The sequence below is a fragment of the Rhinolophus sinicus genome, chromosome 15 (assembly GCF_057876585.1).
Source record: "Rhinolophus sinicus isolate RSI-liver-muscle chromosome 15, RSI-T2T, whole genome shotgun sequence".
Lineage (NCBI taxonomy): Eukaryota > Metazoa > Chordata > Mammalia > Chiroptera > Rhinolophidae > Rhinolophus > Rhinolophus sinicus.
The window spans coordinates 5,114,996-5,137,510 of NC_142515.1; the positions used below are offsets into that span (position 1 = coordinate 5,114,996).

The 22,515-nt window shown below is 42.5% G+C and overlaps 2 protein-coding genes across 2 annotated transcripts in view; one reads left to right on the top strand and one right to left on the bottom strand.

The window, feature by feature from the left end:
• ADAM12 (ADAM metallopeptidase domain 12) overlaps positions 1–6,133 on the top strand; it is a 317,444-nt gene extending 311,311 nt beyond the window's left edge. Inside the window, exon 23 of the mRNA XM_074338816.2 lies at positions 1,027–6,133. Within this exon, the coding sequence (XP_074194917.2) occupies positions 1,027–1,087 (61 nt within the window). The 3' untranslated portion in view covers positions 1,088–6,133. The remainder of the gene's footprint in view (positions 1–1,026) is intronic.
• A 96-nt stretch (positions 6,134–6,229) lies between these two features.
• The window catches only part of FANK1 (fibronectin type III and ankyrin repeat domains 1), a 78,819-nt gene continuing 62,533 nt past the window's right edge, over positions 6,230–22,515 (bottom strand). The window contains exons 4-11 of the mRNA XM_074338662.2: positions 20,069–20,150; positions 18,993–19,067; positions 18,082–18,147; positions 13,342–13,507; positions 10,591–10,734; positions 10,033–10,110; positions 9,899–9,943; positions 6,230–9,784 (exon numbers count right to left, since the gene is read on the bottom strand). Coding sequence (XP_074194763.2) covers positions 9,710–9,784; positions 9,899–9,943; positions 10,033–10,110; positions 10,591–10,734; positions 13,342–13,507; positions 18,082–18,147; positions 18,993–19,067; positions 20,069–20,150 — 731 coding nt within the window. The 3' untranslated portion in view covers positions 6,230–9,709. The remainder of the gene's footprint in view (positions 9,785–9,898; positions 9,944–10,032; positions 10,111–10,590; positions 10,735–13,341; positions 13,508–18,081; positions 18,148–18,992; positions 19,068–20,068; positions 20,151–22,515) is intronic.

The window sequence follows — 22,515 nt, forward strand, 5'->3', positions numbered from 1 at the left end:
CGTGCCCCCTTGGCAGGAAGCTTGCTGTGCGAGCTGAAAAGAGCAAAAGGTAGCATGTTGGCCAGGCCCCGGGTTCAATAATTCAGTATCTCTGTAGGGGGAAGGCGCACATCAGTGATTTCATTACAGCTTTGGGGAAAAATGCTTGGCCTGCGAAAGAGATAGCGGCCTAATAAATCTCAGAGATAAAGCTGGTCAAGGGGTCAGGACAGTGGTCTAATTCCCAACTGCAGAAAGACGGAAAAATCTCAGAGCATCTGAATTATTTCGTTGTGGTTTGTATGCTGATCTTAAAGCTGCTTTTCTTGTTCCAAAGAACAAGCACTACTTTACCTGGACATGACGAGGGGAAGGCCCTCAAGCAGTAGCTGCTAACACCAGTGCAAGTGGGTTTGCTCTTGTCCCAGGAGGAGGGGAATTCTGTGCACGTTCCCTTTGGGGGTTCCCACATGCCTGCCTCTGCTCCCCGGAACTGCACCATCTAATACAGCAGCCGCAGACACCCTGTGGCTAGTAAAAAATGACACAAGCTGGCAGTGCAAACATACCCTGGATTTTGAAGACCTAGTACCCCAAAAATGTCATCTGTTAATCACGTTTTATGTTGAAATACCGCTACTCTGGATGTATTTATTGGTGAAGCGAAATGTATTACTGAAATTTGTTTCATCTATTTCTTTCCCACTCTTTTCCCGTGGCTGCTAGAACATGTTAAATTACCCATGGGGCTCCCGTCACATTACTAGTGGGTGGTGCTTGCTAGAGTCCCCCTGTGGGTGGGACGTATGGCTTTGGAAAGGGCTCCTCTCGCAGTCAGATGTCACCATCCACAGGACGTCCTGGGCCCTCGAGGTCTGCAAGCCCTGGTGACACCCAGAGCGGCCTCCCGGCCACGGAAGAAGGGGTAGGATCTCATCCCAGAAATGTATCACAGTGCAGGAGACATCCACGCCCAGACATCCGTATCTGCAGGGACCACTTTCAAGTCCTTGGACCATGATTTTGTTCTGTCCTCTCTCGATGCAGACCGGCTCCTAAACGTCCACACCAAGTGCCCAGACCCGCCCACACTGCCTACACCAAGTGAGAAGAAGCAAGCCGACACTTTTTCAACAGTGAAGACAGAAGTTTGCACTATCTTTCAACTCCAATTGGAGTTATTTTTTTTTGTCCCAACTTTTAGAATTTTTTTTTTAATGTTTAAAACACCATTATTTTAAGAACTTCGAGCTACTGCCGTCGGTGCTGTGCTCTGCTATGGTGCTCTGTATACTTGCTCAGGTACTTGTAAATTATTAATTTATGCAGAATGCTTGTTACAGTGCAGTGCGCTGTAGTAGGCTGGGTTTTTTTTTTTACCATCACTGAGTTTTCCATGGAAGGAAGGCTTCTTGTGCTTTTCATAGTTTAGTGAACTTGAAATATCGTGCTTTCTGGGATTCTGGACAGGATGTTTACTTTTAGATAGAGGCTTTATGGGAGAGCAATTCCCCACTACCCAAGGCTGTGGTTATGGTACCAGACACAGCTCAAGAGACCCCAGGTAGAACCTTGATTGGTTTCCTGGAAGCCCTCATCTCAGGCCGGGGGCATCAGGTCCAGGCTGTGCTTGGCTTTCAGGGAGCCCTTGGGCCCTTTCACAGCTGACAGGCTGGTCCACCAGAGCTATGCCTTGAAGCTCCAGGATAGCGAGTAAGGACAAGGCTTCTGGCGGGGAAGCTTTGGAGAGAACCTGGGTCTCAGAGAGGAATTTTAAGGTGTGGCTACACCAGGATAGAGACTGCAACACAAAGCCAGACAAAAACTTGACCTTGAGCTCACCGGCCATGAGCATATTTGGAGAGCGACCAAAAAAGCTTGCTGTATAGAAACCCCAAAAACGTCTTTTCCTGGCTGCCCTTTACAGAGTGCTGGCATCAGCACCTGACTTATATTGGAAAAGGTGGTGTTTCTATAAGAAGCTACTGCCCAGGCACTGCAAGCCTCCGTCTCCCCATCCTGTTTGGAGCTTAGCAAATTACCACGTTGTCTTCTCCACTGTAACACAATGATTCTGTGTTCAGACAGATAGATGAGGCTTTCTGTGGGACTATAACTATTTTCAGATGTGAACCGGTAACCAAATCTAGTGAACCAACTCTGTACATAAAAAGCTCCCTTTACAGCAAGGTTCAACTTATTCAAAATTAGGCAGGATCCCTACGCTTGTAAAAATTACAACCAAATGGATGCTATGTTCGCTGGTATTGGCTATGTCAGCTCTCCTTGTTGGTGTATATTGGACAAAGGGCCATCGGTTACTAGGAAGTTCTTTTGGGGGTATCCTATTTTCCCCAGTTGGCTGTAGGAATGTTTAAAAGATGTTTTTAGCATAAAGTCGGAATCTGTCAAACACTTGTGACCTACCTGTTGAGCATCACAGAGTGTGATAAGGAAATCAGTTTCCCAGTCTTAAATATTTACGAAATGCAGTCTGGAGCAGCGTCCCCTTCCAACTTTTACTCTTCAGATGTCTGACAGGGGGAGCCATTTTCACAAGGAGAGCTTGAAGACGCCTGCATCTAATTGCGTGAAAACTATAAAATACTCAGACAAGGGAAAATGCTATTATGCCTCTGTCTTTCTAGTGGGGTTACATGTGACTAGTGTTTACGTTAGAAGGCATGTGACAACAGTTCCAGAATTCACTCTGTTTTATGATAAAGATGTCATCTGGGGTCAATTTCAATGGTTTTTCTATGCCTTGAAGTAGAAAGACAAAAACGTACCAAGAACCTTGGTTTGCCTTCCAGAAAACAAGACTGCATCTTAACTCTCCCCATATTCCCCAGCGTATCTAGGCAACATAGTTATTCATGATCATGGATACACTCAATAAGTCCCCGTCACAAACACACACGAAAGGGAATCCAGCTCTAATACATTCCAACTCTTGTAGCATGTATCTGTTTATTATACAATTATTAATTTCTTAAAAATGTAAAGTCATGTTAGAAATGTTACTGCTGATGAGCACATACAGAATGACTGTGATTGCTATTACATGTGGTAATTGTATTAAGGCCAAAACACATACTATTGAAGTTTACAGACTTTTTATGGTGCATTGTGTGGGTATTGTCCTTACAGATGTCAACTCCTTACATCTGGCATTTTAGCCCCTCCTCCTTTTGCGAGGAAGAGGATGTGAACTGACTCTTCTTATTTTTTTTCTTGTCTGTCCTTAGCTATAATTCCTGTGCTTCTATTTCAGAGAAGCAGGAATCGTTTGATATTAAAGGAGGTTAACGCTGTGATCTTACACCAGGTCATCAGTGGCCACTTAACGGCTGCAGCTGATGATACTTGTACATTCTTATCTCTGCAGTACTAATTGTTTTTATAGAGCCATGCAATTTATTTCTGGATAAGAACATATTTAAACATAATGTCCCCTTACAATAGACAGATCATATCAAAGGAATACTACTTCCGGTATGCAGCTTTTATCCAATGAAACATTTAGCAATAACTTCCATTTTCATATAATTTAGGAAAGGAACCAATAGCCAGGTTTTTGGGGGAGGAGTTACGTCTCCCTCTTTTTATATCCTCATAGATGATGGAAACAAAAATCAATACTGAGATGTCAATGGCAGCCTATTTGTAATATGGCTTAAAATTTTATAGGTGTGAATAATAGAGTTGATTTGCGTTTCCAAGGCCATCGCTGAGGAACTCAATGTGCCTAGACAGACAGTAGGTGCTGAAGGTTGTCACTCTTCTTCATCGTATTATGGTTGTAGGGTATATGACCCCACTTTATTAGGAAGTATACGGCTAATCTTCCAGGCATTCGATTTAAAACTTTATCTCCTGAAATTTCTTTTGTAACAGTTTGTTTTCCTGACACATGGAATCAGATGTGTAGCAACCAAGAGAAACAATGCATAACATTTTCCATTGTCAAAATATGCACACAGAGGTTACACTTCCCCGTGGGAATTTTTCCAGCTTACACATGTGGGATGACATCACAGAAACCACAAAAGCAACAAATTAAACTACATGAGAATAAATACTCCTGACTAGTCTCAGAGGGGACATTTTTATGCCTTCTTAACTTTATGAGAAATTCTCAGGCTGAAACCAGAGGCCATTGTTCTCTGGCAAATCAATACAGTACATCAATGTATCCCTGAGAAGAAAAACAGCTAAAACTCTGACCGGTGTCAGACTGTTCTTAGGAGCCTGTGATCTCCCACGGTGCTAGAGAGAGCCTGCTGCTGGGCCAGACAGAAAGCCCTAGCATCTGTGCCATCTCTCAACTGATGTTTACTGAGCACTCTGAGCCAATGAGACCTGACAACTGAACGGGCGTGATGCCTGGGCAGCTGGATCTTTCTTGTGCAGCCTCACCCCTTTGCGGTCTTTCCTCATGAGGCTTATTTCATTTAAGACTTTTGCTATGAAGGACTCCTCTGGGTGTTCTGGGAGCAGGAAGCCCAGGGCAGATTTGGTTGGGAGGTCCTTCCTCACTGCTGTCAAAAACGACCCCAGCCAAACACAGGTGACCCACATAAACATTACAGCAACCCTCACCAGAAGTTTCCCAGGTCTGTCTCTCAGTCTGTGGCTTTTACATGCTATGGGTGGCTAGTGGGGGACATTGCAGATACCGTCTTTTGTCCTCCCCACCACAGGCTAGCCCTAGGCTACCAGTCACTCCCCAGGACTCACGAGCAGGCCCGTAACCCCATGTGGACACACGGAGCCAAGGCTAATCCATCTCTGCCTCTCCCAATCACCTGGACACAAGTCCCTTTCCCAAGTCAGACCCTGTGCTAATGCCTTTCCAGTCTCTGACAAATCTCTGTGCTCGTAGCTCCTTCGCGTCAGCCAAAGTGGTGACTGCTAAAACATGTGGCTGCCCCCCAAGTCACCACTTGGCCACCCAAAGCCCAGCCTTCCCCAGGGTGGCAGCATGGAGCTACCCCACCAGCCTCGAATCCAGCAGAGCCCCTCCCACAGACACATCACCCCCACAGTGGCCTTGCGCCGAAAGTCTTATTCTAATTGCAAGGGGGAGCTGGCCATAGAAAATCAGTTTATCTATGACCACAAAATTCTCCTGCCTCACTCTGTAGTTCCCACTGACATCTATTTCTTTTAAACCTCTGTGAAAACTCTGATGGTGATGTAAGTAACACGCTAAGACAGACTCGCGAGCCGCAGGCGGAGGGCCACGTCTGTGCAGTGAGGATGCTCCCAGCAGCCAATCACCTACATCTGAAGGAGCTGTTTCCTGCCTTTCATAAAGAAGGCCCCCTCTACTTTGGGGACAGCAATAGCAGCTTACAGCCCAGCCCATTCAGAGCCTATTTCCTGTGAGAAAAGCTAGAAGGAACACTGCATGTAAAATTGTTATTATGTTCAAAAATGGCTAGTGAGAGCTAGAAGACTTAACACAATTAAAGGAATTCCCAGTGTGATTCCACTCTTCCAGGTTGATCGCTCTCTAACCACCCTGATTTTCCACATCATCTTCAAAACAACGTGTCCTATATCCTCCCTGTGAGTCTCCTTCCATAAAACAAAAATCTCTCAGTCCTCAATTGAGCACATTCTATATCCAGACAAAAGAACAAATATCATGTGATCATGTTTAGTTTTACAAAGAAGTGGAATGACGCCTGTGTTCATGGCCTATACGCAGGTACTTAAGGAGGAGAGTGATTGGAAAAATACATCAGATTAGGAAGACAGACAAATCCTCGAAGCGTCATGGGCAGGACAAGCCATGGCAGCGCTAATGTTCTCTTATACCTTCTAGCAGGTCAAACGGGGAGGCTGGAGGGAAGGTCCATTGTTGGAATGTGTGTAGAAATATAACTCTGTAACACTTGGCTGTAGGCCACTCACCACAGTGCAAACGTATAGCGACTAAACCAGTACATTAATTTTGTAGTGCTTCATCCATTTATAATGCTTTGGTTTGCTAATTCTGTTCACATACCTTTTTATATTACAGTCCATTGCTTTTGTACACATTTCTCATATTGGGGGTTCTCCAGGTAACACAACCTGCTATGTCCGGAGAAAAGTCATTGTTAAGAATATTATATCCAATAAATGATATACAGGTAAATAGAAAGATGTGTCTCATTCATTACTGAGAATGTTACAAGAACGGGGAGGGGGAACCCTGATGTAGAAAAATGCATCTGTGTTCTCATTCATTTTTAGATGCATAAGGGAATTTTGGAACCGTACCTAAGACACAAAGAAGGATGATGAGCTGGGGTCATGGGATGCATCGACATGAACCGGTCAGATGATAGGACAGAGGGAATAAGATACATTTTCACACACTCGGGGCAGGGGAGAGGGGGGAACCTGATACTTTTTTTTGAACAATGTGAATTCATAAACTATCAGAATAATTTTTTTAAAAACTCACCTTATTTCCCGAAGAGATAAATTCAAAAAGCAAGCAAGCAAGGGTAGAAACATTCACACAAGACTTAACCAGAATGAATATCTAAGTGTAATAGAAATATATCTACAAATCTTTAAAAAAATAGCATTCAACTTCATGAAGCAAATACAAAGAAAAATAGACACACTAACTGATAATGAGGTCTTTATATTCTTACCACCCTCCAGCCATGACAAAGTAAGTAGGCAAAATGTAAGTCTATAGAAAACCTCAAACACAGTTAATAATGCAGATCAAATTGATATATATCAAATAGAATACTTCAAACCTACAAAATTACCTTCTTTCAAAGAGCCTCTAGGAAAAAAATTATAGAGAGGGTATCAAAAAAATGTATACACATTTTAAGAAAGAACTGTATTAAAATTGTGTGATGGTAAGCACTTTGAGCACCTCTTGTAATTGTGGAAGTCAAACGTGACTTGTGTTCATCTTTTGTTATCGGATATATTGGGTATTACAATTTTAATACAGTTTTTTCCTCTCTTAAAATGTGTGTAAATTTTTTTGGCACCCACTGTATATAATGTTTTGGCACCCTCTGAGGGTACCAAATATATTTATTTATATTTATATTTATTATATATATTTATATTTTAATATATATGTATATAAAATTTTGTATATTAAGCCACAAAATAAACTCAAATTCCAAATGCTACAAATTCTCAAGATTATAATGCAGTAAAAGTAGAACAAAAATTCTCTGCCCTAGAAATGTAAAGTTTCTTGAGTCAAAGATGAATTACAGATTATGTAGCAAATAGTGAAACTATGTGAAATAGCACACTCTACAGCTGTGCTTCTCACACTCCTTGAATTTTAAGAACTCACCTAGGATGCTTGTAAAAATCCATTTTTCTGTCCTTTACCTGGAGATTTCAGTTCAGAGGGCCTGGGATGGGGCCTAGAGATTCATATTTAAAAGTGCCCCCAGTTCAATCTTCTCATCGGGAAAGTTTAGGACACTTCTTATGGGAATACAGCTAACGCAGTGCTGAGGGGAAAACTCATAGCCCTAAATTAACATATTAAGCAAAAAAGATAAAAATGAATTTAACAGCTGACATAAAAAGTTACAAAAAGGAACAAAAAAAATAAACCTGGGAGAAAACAGAAGGAATGAATTTGTAGGAAAAAAAGTATAAATTAACGGAAAAAGTAAGACTAACAAAAGCATGGGTGGCTTCTCTGGGAAACTTAAAACACAAGATAAACCATCATCTAATCTCATTAAGGAAAAAAGATAAAAAGCAAATACACATAGCAGGTGATCACATAGAATGCCGCAGTCCACTGTAACCCAATGAGATTATCTCAGGAGAATAAGGATGGCTCAATGCTGTAAAATCTAATACTCCAAGTCACCAAATTGGTAGATTGTAGGATGAGTACCATACGCCATATTATGGTCACCAGTGATGCTAAAAAGACATTTGATAAAACGCAATACCCATTCCTGAGTTCTTAAAAATCTGAATAAAATAAGACTGGAAACCATAAGATGTGAGAAATGCTCGTGTCATTTGTGGAAAATCAGCTTTACAAATATAGGACAGGATCTTGTAAGTTGCCGTTTTTGGCTAAGTTATGTTGCAAGAACAAACCGCTCTTAAATTTCAGTGACTTACAGCACGAAAGGATTATTTTTTGCTCAGAGGTGATGTCTGTTTGGGTGAGTTTTGGCTCTTCTCCAAGGGCCCCAGGCTGATGGAACGGCCATCAGCTGGTCTTGTGACAGAGGGCGGAGACACACAGAATTCTTAAAACTTCTGCTCAGAGGGGCAGGAGCCATTTCCACTCTCATTTCACTGGCCGGTCAGCCCTGCTATCTGGCCCACGGCTGCAGGGGGAGGAGACGATGCTGCCGAGCTTCTGTTGGTGAGAAAGCGTGTACCCTCTTCCCACAGAGGGGGCTCGCGCATAAGATCTACAACAGACTGAGAAATGAAACTAAGGTGAATGTCAACACTGACCACGGTGGGAAAGGGCCTTGGAAAGTGGTGATATGCTCTGGTTTTTAGAGAGAGCTTTAAAAACGTAATCTAGCAAATTTGAAGGCATATGCGTTTGTACAAAAGGTAAAACACTAATGGAATAACTCAGGAGAAAACGATATGTGACCCACAAATTCAGTTCCTAAGGTGGATATTCTACAAAGCGTATAGAATGAAGGTGAGAATTGCCAACACCAGTAAAACCGTGTGCTTTTTCTCTGTCCTTCCCTCCAAGCTTTGGTGACTTCATTACCTTTTAATTGGTATTTCCTTACCAGAGAAAAATTGGACTCCTGTGCAGACGGCTGTAGCTGGTCTGCTCACGAGGCCCCGTTAACCAGCTTGTCTCTGGAGACGCTAAATGCATGTGGTCCGCTTGCTCACACTGCTGACTTTTAAGTGTGCCTGCCGAGTTCAAGTTCCCCCACGTTTGTGTCTAAGCTCCCAACCGGCAGACCTCACTGCGGTTAATTCCTACTTGTCTCTGAACTGCCGTGATCAGCATCAAAACCCTTTCTGCTCGGAAGGCTAAATTTAATATACTATGTGCTGGCAAAGCTGTCAACATGCCAGCAGGCTGGGCCTTTCATTGTCAGGACCGAAGTAGATGGAAACACATTCTCAGACAGGTCTGCTCGAGAAAGACTGACCCCCGCCAGACACCTCTAACAGAGCAGCATCGGAGTCTTGAAATATGTATGTTGCGCTTTGATGTGAGGCCAGCAGCTGAGGAGAAAACTTTGCACATGGCCTCCTGGGCTTTCGGGAGGAGTGTCACTCCAGGGGGAAACACCAGCCTGACAACACCGCCTGGCAGCCTGAAGTCGGGAGGGGGAGGCCGTAATTGAAAACACATGAGGGAAAGAATTTCCACAAGGTCCTGGAGTAGCTGGAGGACAGCTTGGGGGGCAGGAGCGGGAAGTGGGAGACCCGTGTATGTTTGTGCAGCTCCAGTACATAAATATTTTGTTTCATGTCTAACTCCAAAAGGCCCAAGTGCAAGAAAACATCCCCATTCTGCAGACGCCCAGTGATGACACCACAGCCTCACATGCTTAGGTGAAAAGTTGTATTTCAATGTGGGAACAGTTGTATGTTACAAAAGTCACTGTGAGTCTTCAACTAAATAAATAATCAAATGTATAGCCCTCAACGATGCAGTATTTCATCTCTCTAGTTCAACAGTCACGTTTTGTTTTGTGTCACTCGCCTTTCGGAGAGAAGCAGTACCCGGTCAGCGGGCAGAAGGGACCGACGACTTCTTAGGCACCTGCTTTTGTTGCCTTTCTTCTAATAAGGAGAGTACGTTCTAGATAAACAAAAACAGGTGAATGCAATCCAAGAGTTGGGTGGGTTTGGTTTCGTTTCGTTTTGTTTAATGTACTACAAAATGAGCCCGGAAAGGCAGAAAGAATATCCCAACCTGTCTGTCAAAAACTCTGGCCATTTCGAGGATGCCTTTGCCGAACTGAGAGAGAAAAACAAAAATTGTATTATATGTATGTTCTTTATTCTCCTTCCAGGAAAAACTGTAGAGAAAGCGATTGAGTGATTTACCTCGTTTTTCACACTTGCATCTGCCCCTTTGTCGAGAAGTAAGTGGACTAACTCTTCATGATTATTTAGCACTGCCACCTGAGAAACAAACACGAGTGGGGTGTGAGTGGCCTTCTCCCTCCCCACCGAGGCTGCAGCCAGGCTGTGCCCGGGGCAGACAGGCCCAGGAAACCCACCAGCAGCACCCCTAAACTCTCAGTCTACAGCGAGGACAACAGCAAGGAGAACAGGAACGGAACCTGCCCTTCCCCACACGGAGACATGCTGGGCCAGCCCAGTGCAGAGAGCAGCACCATCTTTGTAGGAGATCCCTGTGGATCCTCCGACGGCCTCGGGGACTGGGGTGGGTCATTCTTAAAGAAATGGGTGTAGAAAACAGATGACAAACACATGACAGTGACACTGGCATGCCTTTGTGAACAGGCCGGCGGGGACTCCATACCCAGCCAAACCCAGTGCTCATACACCACTGAACTCACAAGCGTTGCCTCGTCATAGAAGCAGCTCTGACCTTCCTGCCTCACAGGAAACTCAGCTGCTTTCTGGAGAAAGGCCTACCATCAGAGGCGTCTTCCCATCTTTGTCTTTTGCGTTCACATCGGCTCCAGCTTCAATGAGCAGACAGGCCACACTCCGGTTCCCTGAGACCGCGCAGACTCTCATGAGTGGGGTCCAGCCCGAGCCAGCGTCCACCACGTCTACCTGCGAGGCCACAGGGAGAGCGGCTCTGAGTCCCGTCTCTCTTCCTTAAAGAACGCTCATCGGACACAAAGGGAGAGTTCCTTGCCCAAATTCCCCTTGTGTAGATCTCAGTCTTTCTAGACTTGGGGAAGGGTTGCCTGGACTGTGCTAATTGAGTTCACGTTTATCAAAGTGACCCTGGCTCGTCATCTACATTTTGGCCAAATGGGAAAAAGCTGGGATAGAAAAATGAATTCAACAACCACCTTACGCCTGGCTCCACATGAAGTCCCGACCGTGTTCTCTCCTGCCTACCTTTCCTCACCTGTTTTCCAAATAGAGTTTACTTAACTGACTTTCAAATATTGAAAGCTATTTGATGTTCAAGTAGCTTTAAATCCTTTCTGGACCAAGACAAGTACCACATACACGCACCCTTCTACTTACCAATAGTACTAACTTTAAGCAGGAGACCTACAGGTAAATACAAAGCAACCAGAGCTAGTCCACGAATTCCAGCCGGAAAGGGTCGCTAACCTAATGCCTTCTCCAAAATGTCGTCAGCCTCGTCATGAGAGGGCCATGTCCGCTGTGCATTGAGCTCTCTCAGTGCAGTGCTTTAAAAGACATGTTTGAGGATAAGAAAATGTAAACACTGCCTCCTCAGGTTCCAAGGAAGGTCTCCTCCATCCATGAAGGGTGGCACTGAACACACACACCCACACCTAACTCTGCCACAGAGTTACTCAGTGATGTCCGCAGCTTTAGTAAAACATCAGAATGGAACAAGGAACTGCCAGTAGGTCCTTGGGACATTGCAGGTTGTTTGCATGGATGAGATTATCCAATGCAACGTCTCCAGGGTCTTCATCAGGCAAATCACAAATAATCTTTAGGCAGCAAGCTTCAATATATTTCAATAATAACAAAATGATCACCTCGTATTACATGGTGCTTTATACAGTTTTCAAGGCACATTCACACAGACCTTCTTTAGTCCTGAGGGTGAAACAAGGGTAGGTATTTTTATCCCGAGTTTCCAAATGATTAAACCAAGTCACCGAGTACTCAGTGCCTTTCCTGGGGTCACATGGCTGGCTCGCTGAATGCAGAAATGGTTCCTCATGCAAGTTAGTCCCCCTCAGGATGAATTATTACATTCGGGAAGAGGGTGGCAGCCATGCCCCATTAGCTCCCAGCTCCGTCCCACGGTCTTGCAAAGCCAAGGTCATGGGGGGCTCATGATGACATCATCTATCCACCATCTGCCAGCCACACAGAAATCTTTAGTGGACACACTCCTGTAGCCCCAGGGCTACAGAAAAAGATGGAATTCACCCCCAAAGAAGTGTGTTCATATCTGAAGCCCAGAGAGCCTACACTTCCCACATCCAATATTTAAATGTTCATGGCAGAGACCTGCCCTTCTTTCAGCAAAGCCAACCTTCATTTTCAGCTACAGACTTTTATTTGGGTCCAAAGCACGAGCGGAGTTCATCATAAACCAAACAAGGGAACATGGCTGTCCCTACCCCACAAGGCAGGTGTGGCCCCGCCTTGCCACCGAAGCCCACAGGCTAATCCTTCTGACCCTTTGCGCATGTTTCTCAGACAAAGAAAACAAGAAATGTTATTAAAAGGAATTATCTTAAGGACTGAGATTTTTTTCTTCCAGGGGCCCTTTTCTCAGCCTGCAAAAAGCGGCCCCTGAATCTGTAAGGTCCCGCAACTTAAGCCTGGCTTTCCTTAACCACACTTCAGAGACTAACATCTACTAACATCTTCCAGGATGCAGGACTCTTCTCATTGTGAGTTTTGCAGGCCCCCAATTTAATTTCCCAGTACTGTACCCGTCTGGCAATCATAACTAGGACAGCATTTTGCTCTTCGTTGCTTATTTCCACACCTTGAAATTTTTATTTAACTTCTTTGAAGTCTTGAACTAAAGTTTTCAAAATTATCAGCCGTTACCATCCTCGAGCTAACTCTGTTTACCCATCTTCAGAAGTCCAGACTCCACTTTTATTTGCTAAATCAAATGTGACGTACTGAGAACATGAAACCAAAAGCAGACCCAGCACTCCTGCTTCCAGGTAAAAACACTAAGAGCTGAAATGCTCTATTCTTGATATACTCAGTTCTCTCTTTGGAAATTTTTTGTAATAACCAATCTTTAAAGAAAACCAAGAATAAAAACAATCTAATTCTAGAAGCAACAAGAAATACTGTAGCTGTAAGAGTTCCTGGCATTATTGTGTCCCCAGCACCTATGAGTATCTGGCACGTGGTAGATGCTCAATAAAAGCACTGCTGAGAGATGGAATGAAGAGATGAATGAATGAATGAGCAAGGGGATAAACAAAGTAGGTGAAGCAGAAAAGTATGAGGCCTGGCTCTGGATTCAACACTGTCTCTTTTTTCCTCCGCGCCAATCCAAAGCCTCACTATCATGTGAATTCTACGATGGTCTTTTTTCCCAAGGTTTCAGGAGTGTTCTTGCTGAGAAGTCAGAGAACTTTCTCCAGCATTTCTAAGTTCAACTAATAGGCCCTGCTGCTCCGTGACCCTGGGGCCCAGCATTTCAGGTTCTTAACAGCATGTGTGCAGTTCACAAGGCAGACCCCGTACCTCACAACCATCCTTTATCATCCACTCAATCACGCTGCAGTGGCCTCCATCTGCGGCCCAATGCAGAGCCGTGCAGCCGCCTCGGTCTCTCGTCTCCCAGGAAGCACCGTGTCTTCGGAGACACTTCACCACATCCAGGTGTCCCGCATAGCACGCCAGCATCAGACTGCAACATACGGAAGCAGCCGCGTTTGGCTGGAAGTACAGTCGCCAAGCTCAGGTCCACATTTCACCCTGCCTGGCTTAACCCCGAGAAAGAAGTCTTCCTTTGAGTGGAAAAGCCATGAAAATTATTCGTAGAAAATGTATATGTGTCCATCAACTAGTGAATGGATAGACAAAATGTGGTATACCCAAACAATGGAGTAGTATTTGGCCGTACAAAGGAAATACACTTCTGGTCTACGCTACAGCACGAATGAGCCTCAAAACACAACACTAAATAAAAGCCAGACACCAAAGGCCACATAGTATATGATTCCATTGATGTGAAATGTGCAGGGAAGCGTTCTAGAGAGACAGACTGGCAGACTGGTCGTTACCACAGGCTCAGGGGAGAGGAAGCCGGCCGGGCGGGTGGGGGTACCTGCTCATGAGTATGGTGCTTCTTTCTGAAATGTTCTGGAATTAGACAGTATAACTCTGTTAATATACTTTAAAAGGCTGAACTGTACAATTTACAGAAGTGAATTTCATGGCATGTAAATTATATCTCAAAAAAAAAATGTACAAGGTCTCTCTCTGAGTGATAAATGGAATGTCCAGCCCTGAGGCCCCAGCCCAGACGGGGCTGGAATGGAACCTGATGGCCACATCTGTGTCCTTACACAGGCCTCCATTTCTTGGACACTCCCAGGAAGAAGAGAGCGGCCCTTCACCTGCCCAGGGCTGAGGGTGTTTGCATCCGATGCATGTTGCCAAGTTCATTTCCAAAAGGTCACGTCAGTTCACACTTGTATCAACTGCATCTGAAAGTGTCCATTTTACTGACCCTGTACCAACACTACCATCATGTTTTAACTGCTAATGTGATAGATGGACATTTATTACTAGCAGGGCTAAGCATTTTTCATATGAATTAATTTATTCTGCTATGAATTGTCTTCTCTGCAAATTGCTTTTTCTACTGTGTATAGATTTTTTGGGTGTAAGCATAGGTATGTATTTTCTATATTTAAAGTTGCCAGTAATTTGTCTATGTTTGCAAATCTTGCCCCAGATTGTCCTTGACTTTGTAATTAAGTTTTTTCAAATGTATGATGTATTCTTAATCTTTTTCTTCGTAATTTCTCATAATCCTTTAGTCTCTCACATTATGAGATCAGATAGATCCCTTTTTCCCTGAAAATAAGACCCAGCTGGACCATCAGCTCTAATACGTCTTTTGGAGCAAAAGTTAATATAAGACCCGGTCTTATTTTATTATAATATAAGACCAGGTATTATATTATATTATATTATACTATGTAGTAAAATATAATATTGTAGTATGTTAAATATATTATAGTATAGTATAGTAATATAGAGTATATATTATGGTATATTATAGCATATTAAATATTATATAGTATTATATAAAAATAATAATATATATTTAATGTAATATAATATATTTAATAATATAATATATTTAATATACTATATAACACTATATAATAACATATTTAATATACTATAATATATTTAATATACTATAATATTATATTTTATAATATAATATAATATAATATAATATAATAGACCTGGTCTTATAGCAAAATAAGACCAGGTCTTATATTAATTTTTGCTCCAAAAGATGCATTAAAGCTGATGGCCCAGCTAGGTCTTATTTTCAGGGAAACACAGTATATGCCTGTGTTTTCTATGGTTTTGTTTTTTACATTTAATTTTTAATTCACCTGGAATTTATCTGGATGTATGCTGGAAGGCCAGGATTTAGCTTAATTTTTTTTTCTTCAAGTAGCCTATTTTTCCAGCAACTTCGTCACTGATCTGTGTTGCCCCCGTCGTGTCACATATTAAATTCTAATGTCTACGGAGATTGATTTTAGGATTTATATTCCATTCTATTTATCTTTTTTCCAATTATTGTACCAGTATCATACTACCGTAATTACTTAAAATTTTATGAGCATTTAAATAACTGTCAAAGCAAGTCCTTTCACATTCTTCTTTGACAAAGTTTTGGTAGCTAGTATCATCTATTTGTTCCTCCAGATAAATTACAGAATCATTTTGACAGGTTCTCAAGAAAAACTCCATTTGAGTCTACACTGAACCTATATTTAATTAGAGAAAAACTGAAATTTTTATAATATTTGATCTTGCCATACTGGCATATGGTACATGCCCCGAGTTTTTAAATCTTTATCTTTCAGTAAATTTTTATAGGTTTTTGTATACAAATTTCTTACTTTTATCAGATGTTTTATTTTTTATTCTATTTTGGTTCCCTTATTGTATTTATTAACTAGTTATTGATTGCCATTATTTAAGAAATTTTTTTTCTTTATTTTAAGCTGGCCATTTTACTGAACCTCCTTATTAAGTCCAAATATTTGAAAGCTAATTCTTTTTGGTTCTACAGGAAAGGAACCATGCCTCTCACCTCATTTCATGTCTTGCTGAGCTGATCAGCTTGCCAAAATACCAATCATGAAATAGCAATATGTAACTTGTAGTTAACTATATGCCTAGCACTGTTTATGTGTTTTTTTCCATATACAGACTCATTAAATGCTCACAAGCCTGTAAATACTTCTATTATCCCTATTTTATAGATGGGGAAATTGAGGTATCGAGAGGTTAAGTAACTGCCCAAGGTCACGCACCCCATCCAGACAGGAGTTGGGATTTGACATTGAGCTCTCTTGACCATGGGCTTCATTACTAATTTTTCAAAGGAATCTGTCAACACTAAGGGTGACACTGGCTGATCATCTGAGATGATAGACAGGTTTGTATGATGCCATCAAAAGGTTCACTCATTCCCATATTCCCACTGTCCCAGGGCTGAAAGTATCCTGCACTTTAAAAAAATAAGATACTTTTTAAAGTATCTTGATGTGATGTGTTACACCGAATTTTTGTTCTGCATCTACACACACACAGGTTTTCACCTTTAGTCTACTGGTGAGAAGTCTGCTGCCACATTGCCTAATACTAGATATCCTTACTCTCCTGCACAGCCCACTTAGTTGAGATGGGAGAGATATATAACAGTCTTCACACAAACAGACATACAAATAGGTTTCTTTCTCTTACTATCAGATTTTAGCAATGAGGTTATCCTCTGTAGCTTTCCAGCTGCTTCCCTCTCTGCTCTGGAAAAGTTCAAGGTTATTATCAGCACCTAGAAAATGAAACAAGCTGACTGGTAGAACAGTCACGCTATATTGGAGGTAATCCTTTAATAAATTTTCTAATTTCTTGTATGGGTATTGGTTATTTCACATTTTCTGCTTCTTGGGTTGATTTTGGTGGTTTCAATTTTCTCAGAAAAAGCAGCCATTTCAATGAAGTGATCAAACTACTACTTTAGATGCAAATGCCGCATTTTTCTTCTCATGTTTAAATTTCTTCTATAACCACAGTTATGTACCTTTACAATTTCCTAATTTATTTCTTCTAAGATTTATAAGAAACTGGTCCATTTTATTAAAGAGATTTTTGTTTAAGAGACAGCTCTTACACATCTCAATCTTTATTTTTTAATTAATCAATTTCTACTTTTAAGTCTTTCCTTTTCCTACCTCTCAAATTTTTTCTCTTTTCATTTTTCTTTTTAAATTGCTATTATTTTTTTCCAACCTTCTTGACTTAACAGCTTAGTTCCAACATCACCTAGGAACTAGCTGGAAAACTGCTGTTTAAATTTATAAGTGATTTTTTTATATGTTATTACTCAAAATCTATTTCTGCATTGTGTGCAGTGAGTATAGTAAGCAGGCTTTCCGGTTTTAGAAATTGATGTTTTTTTTGTGGCCTACAATTTACAATCAGTGTTTGGTAGCTACCCTTAGATGCTAGTTTGCAGTGCACAAACCTTGGGTCTGTGTGTAGCATTATGTGACTGTGAGCTTTGCATTTTGTTCACTGTTCTACCCAAGTGCCAAGCACAGAACCTGTAGTCATCCAGTACATACTGGCTGATTTAAGTTAATTAATTAAATCTAATTACTGGGTTAGTGACCATTTTCAAGTCTTTCTAAAACGTTCTTTCATCTGTAAGTATAGATTTCTAAGGCTCATGCTCTTTTCGTGACCTCCTATAAGGCACTCAGCCCTTTCACCTCAGGAAGTTCTCAGGTTGTACCTTTCTGATCGCCGTTAGCGTCTTTGGAAACACTAGAAACTTAGTTCACAGAGGAAAGCAAAATGCAATGACAGCCCTTAGGGAGGTACAAAGTGCCACAAGTACTTACAACCGAGTGCCCAGCACAGAGCTGGTGATGCCACGTTAATAACTATCGTTTATGGAGCATTCGGTGGGTGTGTGCTGGGCACTGATTGAGGGGAGATATGTGCGTTAGAATAGAGACCCCATAAATACACTGTTGGCTAAGGGAGCAAATGAATGAGACAGTTCCGTCGTTGCCATCTTTCCTTTGTGACAGGGTACTTTATCTCTCAGGACTGCCAAAAGAAATGATCAAACATTTGCATTACATCAAAAACCCTCTGGGCACAAGCCTAGCAACACAAATATGGGAACTTTTCGGGCATATTCCATCCACCTACCTGTCCTTGCCACTTCCATTCTTCAGATTCACATCGGTGCCATTAGAAATGAGGATTTTCACAAGCCTAAAGGGGACAAATTTAAACATAGCTGGGTAAGTAGCTTCAATGAGTAGGAACCAGCGATAATCCAGTAAAACTGAAAACCACTATACTTACGACATGTCTTCCCAATACGTCCCTCTCCGTCTTCAGAGACCAGCTGGCTTTAAAGACAGGGCAAACCAGCAAACTACCCTTACACACACACACACACACACACACACACACACACACACACACACGAAATGGGGTTTTGCCTTTTACATGAATTATTCATTGAAAACAAACTATGCCACAAAAACAAATTGGACTATCAAACTAGTCCACTGTCACGTCAATGACCATTTTAAATATATTTTCAAATGACAGCATTGAATGAAAAAACATTTCTATTTTTTCCATAATGGCATTTTAGTAGTTAAAATATGATTGAAAAATAAGCTATTAGTATTTATGCCTCTGTGTGGAACAGAGATAATGGAGTGTATCAGTGAAAATTATACCTTAGCAACCTATCAGGGATGTTTGTTTTCCAGAATTAATAGTCCTCTTCTTTTTTTTTTTTTTAAGAAATTCAAACTCTAAAACCCAGTTTTCCCAGGACATATAAAATATACTGCAAAGTTTAATTAAATGGCTACCTCTTTTCCTCACCATACAAGTACACATTTTTACACACTCTCATGCACGTCCTATAACTTTATGAGAAAAACAGCTGAGATTTTGTTTAGCCCGTACAGGGCACAGTTTTGGAAAGAGAAAAGAAATGGGGTTCGTCCAGCCCCTCTTCCCTCCCATCCCCACCCTGACCGGAGTCTTCGGAAGCGGCCACAGCCCCTCACTGAAAGGTGAGAAGGAATAAAGCCCACCTGCTGTACCCTTTCTGGGCAGCAACCATCAGCGCCGTGAAGCCAAACTTATTGGGGACATCAACCTTCACGTTGCTGGGGAAAAACAGAAAAAAAAAGATTAACATGCCCATCATGGCTCCCTGAAAATGTGCAGCTGACTTCTCATGCGTGTGGAGCACAGGTGGCTAAAATGGTTCATTTTACTGAAAATTCCAATTTCTTCTGGGCCATTAAATTTTTGTTGTCTTAGACTGCCCTGCCGAATATTTTAAATTCACAAGAAAAGAAGAGAAAATTGCTGTAATTTCACTTAAAAGAGGCATTCCCTTCAACTCAAAACCATTATGCGAGCTGATAAAACACTGAAAAGGACATGGCATCTTGGCTGCAGACACTCCATGAACAGGAGCCCGTGGGGTGGACAGCCACACTTTTGCCTCGATTCCCATCTCACCTGCTAGGCACAAAGGGCTTAAATGTCAGCTTAGCAGCTTTGCTTTTTGTGGGAACCTTCTCTTCTCCAATGTGCAAGAGCCCCGATTCACAGATGACTTGTCTTCTAGGGCACTCAAAACTACTGATTCAAAAAGAATCTAGGTGACGACATTGTCCCTTGTTTCATTTAGGAGGCAGCTTCAAACACCTCATCTGCAGAAATTATATGCGCCACTGTCCTTCTAGTGTTCTATCAGCTCTTTGAATTAGAAACAGCTGATTTAGTGACGACTTAATTCAATTAGGAATTAGATGTGGGCATTTTGGGGTGAAATTTGCCTAACTGCTATGTTATGGCATCTAAGCAAGAGTCAGAAATTAGTTCTGGGGAGAAAATATGATACCCAGACTTGTCATTCCCTTTTTCAGTTTTCACTAAATAATCACAACATATAACCCTTACATGGGGCTCTATCGTCATCTTTACTGACGATGCCAAACTCACATCAGTCACCTGAGGTCAATTTTGGAGCCAGTTTAAAAGCATGGGAAATTTTCAGAAAATAAAATAAAGTTGTATCATGCATTTCACTGCACTTCATGGACACTAAAAAATTTTAAAAACAAAAAAAACAAGTTTTTAAATGGAGTTCTCTCACCCTCCTTGAAGAAGTCGAACCAGCAAATCTTCATCATTCACACTGACAGCTCGATGGAAATACTCGCTGCTTATGGGTTCTCCTGGAGAAAGGAGATGGAAAGAAGTCACCCAAAATATAACGAAAGAAGATTCGTTCTGGCTGCATTCCTCCTGTGGCCTTAAGTAGATGTTCATGTTCACCACCAAGAAGGCACTTGGCTGTTCCAGTATCTTACATTTCCGAGTTGACGCCTTCTTTTACTGCAAAGGACCTTATTTTCACACATTAAGAGAAGAATGCTATCCTAAAGGCTTGGGACACTTTCAAGTTATGAAAGCACTGTTTTGTGAATGTTAAATAACACTTGAAAACGATCCTTTCAGATCTCATGAGACTTAATGTTTCTTACAAGCGAGGATTAGCTCCACAACTGTCACAACATGCTGGGTTTCCCCTGCCAAAGAAACAAACAAACAAACAAAGACAGATTGCTTTAACATTTGGAATCCAAAATGTGGGTTCTTCCCAGGAATATACAGTCGCATTGGCCTTGCCTCCTCCGAGCTGTGGGGGCAGGAGGGTAAAGGCGAGCAAGAAGGAGCCTGAGAAATGGCAAAGGGACAACGGGCAGTGGGGCAGACAGGGGGGCGTCCTTTGCACACGGGGAACGTGAGCTCCTCGAGGTAGAGGATGGGGCAGAAGTTCAAAACCCAGCTGATGTGGGAACAGAGGGACAAGGGAAAGAAGCCCGTCTCTTTCAAGGCATTTATGTCACGGCTTTATTGGTTTCACGTACCATGATTTTCTCATTTTTAAAATTACGTACGATGAAGCTTAATGAAATAATACAAGCACAGCCCTGGGAATAGCACCTGGCGTGTCGTAAGCATCCACCACGTGTCTGTGGCTGAGGAGAGTCATGGTGGGAGCCGCTGCCCTTGTTGGGTACAGCGCGTAGTCCCTCTCCCTTCGGCTCGCCCCCTCCCACACTTAGAATACCTACCTGACCCCCAGGGGCCCTGCGTGTATAACCCCTCATTTGAGTCCTCTCAAAGGTCTCGTCCATTCACTCAACAAATGTCTGTTAAGTAGCTTACATGCCAAGTCACTGGGGGTCCCAGAGACAATGAGACAACTGTGTGCCTCTCCCCTGCCAGTTCCACTGAGTGTGTACGTTCAGCCTATTATTATTCTAAACCCTAAAAAACAACATCCACCCTCTACCCTTGACCTTGGTCCTCCCACACTCACCCCAGACTGCCTCCTGGGGCTCACCCCACCACTTCACCTCCCTCTTACAGCCTGACTTGCCGACATCCACTGGCCATCTCTGCCCAGTGGGAAGTAAAAGTCCCTATTCCGGCTCCTTTGGGTGGGAAAACTCTCTGGGTCATCCGTTCTCCTTCTTTCCTTGGAGGAGTTTAGCTGGACAAAGTACAAACTGGGGTACGGGGGCAGAAGAATGAAGGGATCACTATCAGAATGACCTTCAGCTGATACCCTTTCTTCTGTTTGATAAAAATAAATTTAGGCCAAGTTAAAATTGTTTTGAAATAATTTGGTCTGCGAGAGCTTGCCAATCTCTTAAAGATTTTTTAGCTACATTGTACTTCCTTTCATCATTCCACACATATTTTTAGACCAAAAGCTTTGAATGAAAGTATCAGGATAAACTGTCAAAATGTAAGGCCCACGCTGTCCCTGCCCTGCCAAGGGAGGTCATGCCTAGCTCGGTGTTCCACTAGCGGGCTACGCAAGGGGCAGTGGCTTGCCCCCAGAAAACCCCCGAGGACATTTGATCAAGTCTGATGATGGTTTTGGTTGTCACAACTTAAGGGTTGGTGCTACTGGCATCTAGCAAGTAGAGGCCAGGAATGCTGCTAAACATCTTACAGTGCACAGGACGGCCCACAGCCACGGATTACCCAGCCCCACACGGTCAGCAGTGCACATGGAGAAACCCTGGGCTACAGTATAATGGCTTACAATGATGTAGTATGTGACCCACCCCACTGTAGTGGACAAACTGAGTCAAGTTCCCCTTCCCTCACGCTTCCCAGAAAGGAGGGGAAGGGTGGCGTGGAGGGAAAGTCTGTTATCTCACCAAACAGCCCCCACTTCTGAGACTCCCACTCTTCAATTGCCGCTAAAAATACAAAAACAAGTAATTTTCATGGAATCATCTAGAAGAACACGGGAAGCTCATCCTGTGTCTGCTCAATGTTAAAATGTGGTCTTCTGCCTGAAATCCTATTAATTAAGCTGCATCTAGGACTTCACACAACGCTGCTTAGGTTCTCCTTCAGACCACAAAACTCAGCCAGAAAGGCCGCGTGAGTCAGGCAGGTCACCCAGGCAGGGGTGGATCACATCGCAGCTCAGAGCACGTCTCGTCAGGCCACACTCCTTCCTCGGGCGTTTAGTACGTGTTGAGGTAGCCGACCAATTCTCTATATGCATCCATT